The 2,736-nt window shown below is 38.5% G+C and overlaps 1 protein-coding gene across 5 annotated transcripts in view; it reads left to right on the plus strand.

The window, feature by feature from the left end:
- Positions 1–2,736, plus strand: part of adcyap1r1a (adenylate cyclase activating polypeptide 1a (pituitary) receptor type I) — a 29,477-nt gene that overhangs the window by 15,899 nt on the left and 10,842 nt on the right. For all 5 annotated transcript variants that reach the window (XM_005742532.1, XM_005742534.1, XM_005742535.1 and 2 more), the window contains 4 exons: positions 603–713; positions 809–909; positions 994–1,091; positions 2,576–2,708. In XM_005742532.1, coding sequence (XP_005742589.1) covers positions 603–713; positions 809–909; positions 994–1,091; positions 2,576–2,708 — 443 coding nt within the window. The remainder of the gene's footprint in view (positions 1–602; positions 714–808; positions 910–993; positions 1,092–2,575; positions 2,709–2,736) is intronic.

Below are 2,736 nucleotides of genomic sequence, written 5' to 3' on the forward strand. Positions count from 1 at the left end.
TAATTCCGTCGTTTTCATTTTAATTCCGTTGTTTTCTTTCTAATTCCGTTGTTTTCTTTTAAACTTCCATTGTTTTCATACAAATTCCGTTGTTTTCATTCTATTTCCATTGTTTTGATTCAAATTCTTTTCTGTTCATTCTAATTCTGTTGTTTGTTTTAAACTTCCATTGTTTTCATTCAAATTCTGTTTTTTTCATTCAAATTCCATTGTTTTCATTCTAATTCCATTGTTTTCATTCAAATTCCATTGTTTGTTCCCAAATTCTGTTGTTTTCATTCAAATTCCGTCGTTTTCATTTTAAAATGTGTGTGTGTCTGAGAAAATATAATAGAGCCGTCTGGAGCATGTGGAGAAAGAACTCTTCAAAGGGGTAATGCCTCGTTTTAGTCAAGTAGTAACACTGGTCGGTAATAAAATGATCTGAGATTGGTTAAGAGAGGTCATAATATTTGAAAGTTGCTTCCTTGGTTTTTATCATTTTGCCAAGAAAATGCTAGATATCTTTAGAAACTGAACTGTTTTACCACCATTTAAATTTTCCTGAATTCTTAGTTTTTTTTTAATTTTAGTTGCTCTGTTTCCTTTCCGTTGCCTGTCAGCATGTGATTGGATGTGGGACAATCTTACCTGCTGGCAAGCGGCCAATGTTGGGGAGGTTGTGGAGGTTAACTGTCCGGAGCTCCTTCATGACTACACGGTCCCTGAAGATGGTGAGTGGCAACACCATATTCGGATAGTCTTATTTGAACATCAAGTTTCTTTTCATTCAGCGCAGTTTTATTCAGGCATATTTTTTTATTTGCAGAAATGGGGAAGGTCAGTCGTAACTGTACTGAATATGGATGGTCAGAGCCTTTTCCTCACTATGCGGAAGTCTGTTTCTTCTATGACAACACTACCAAACTTGTAAGGCTTTGTGGATCTTTTAATTCCATATGGCATGTACAGTATATCAAGTACACAGACTCATTCTCTGTCTTTCTCCATTAGGATCCATACTACGCATCAGTCAAAGCCCTCTACACAGTCGGCTACAGCACGTCGCTTGTGTCTCTGACTACAGCCATGGTTATTCTCTGCAGGTTCAGGTGAGCTTTCTGAGCATCCATCCATCCATCCATCCATTTCTAATCCATCTCCAGACGTCCTTCACCCCAGCAACACTTTCAAGCAGATTGGCATGCCCTGAAAATCTCCAAAGGAAGGTGTCCAATATGGACCCAGATGCCCCGACCGCTTCAGCTGGCTCCTTTCAAACACAGAAAAGCAGCAGTTCTGCTCTGAGCTCCCTTCAGATGTCCGAGCTCCTCACTTATCTCTAAGACTTTGCTAAAAGCATTTTGGAGTCCACTTGGGTCCTGGTGACAGATGTTGCAGATGATTGCAGATGTTCTTGTCTCTGCCAGGTTTCTTAGGACTCATCCATGGAGACTTCACATTACAATGCACCAACTATGCACCCTAGGCAGTGAATTTCAAGCAGACTTCAAAGAAGTATAACAGAGCTGATTATGTCACTATGATGTCTCCACAGCTGTCCATGTATGCGACAGGTTCAGGCCTAGCTACCCTACACAGGAACCTCATTTCACTTCATTGTATTTGTGACCTCACTATTTCTGTCATTGCTCAGATCCCATGACTTTAGGTAAAGGTTGGAACTTTGATGGACTAGAAAATCAATCATTGATAGGAAAAATATGTTCACAATTTTTTTAACCATTTAAATAACAAACTTGAGTTTGTGACAAAGTTTATTAAAAAGTAGCTTTTTTGTGTGTTTGTTGTTTCAAACATTCAAGCAAAAATCTATATCATTAGTCCAACAGGAGAAGAATATTGTACTTTGATAAATTATTACTAGAAGCTTTGATCATTATATAAATCATTATATTTATGTATATTCATTGAAAATAAATATCTTTAGATTCTTTAGGTTCTGGCTCTATACCTTTAGTTTCAATGACGGGCTTAATGACAGAGTCTTTAAAATTCACCCTGTTTTTACTCACTGACTAAAAGCTTGGAATCATGGAAGGGTAATGATGCGCATTTTATAGACAGTTTATTCTGAAAGGCATTTATTGGATTGTGTTTAGTTATTCATAAAGTAAAACCTTAAGCTTAAGAGGAAAATGCAAACTTCTCTTTACTTTCTTATTGCTACACAAATGCCCAGTGTGTGTGTGGGAAACTGTCAGACCTAAACCTCCGTAATGCACCACCAGATGGGTGTGGCAGTGGTTGTTTTAAGGCCACCCCACCATAAATCTTAAGGTTCAAAGACACCAATAATATCCAGTTGCAGCTTTAACATGTTTCTATCTTAGAGGTCCCTGTTCAGGGACCAGCCCTTATCTGTTATTAGAGCGAAGCTCGTCAGCATTTTTAAGTTTGCAAACACGGCACATTCAGGGATTTTTAGTTAAAGTTGCAAGAACAGGCTTTCAGATTGAATTCCACAAGGTTTCATGTGGTAATTTCTAAATCACCGCGGAGCTGGAAGGGTTAAACAGAGCACAGATGTAAAGACAAGATAAAGATGTGTATATGTCCTTTCTCATCTCTCCAGGAAGCTCCACTGCACCAGGAACTTTATTCACATGAATCTGTTTGTGTCCTTCATTTTGAGAGCCATCTCAGTCTTCATCAAGGACGGCGTGTTGTACGCTCAGGAAGACAGCGACCATTGCTTCGTGGACACAGTCAGTAACAACAACCATATATATATAT

The sequence above is a fragment of the Pundamilia nyererei genome, unplaced genomic scaffold (assembly GCF_000239375.1).
Source record: "Pundamilia nyererei isolate P.nyererei 1_Seehausen unplaced genomic scaffold, PunNye1.0 scaffold00121, whole genome shotgun sequence".
NCBI lineage: Eukaryota > Metazoa > Chordata > Actinopteri > Cichliformes > Cichlidae > Pundamilia > Pundamilia nyererei.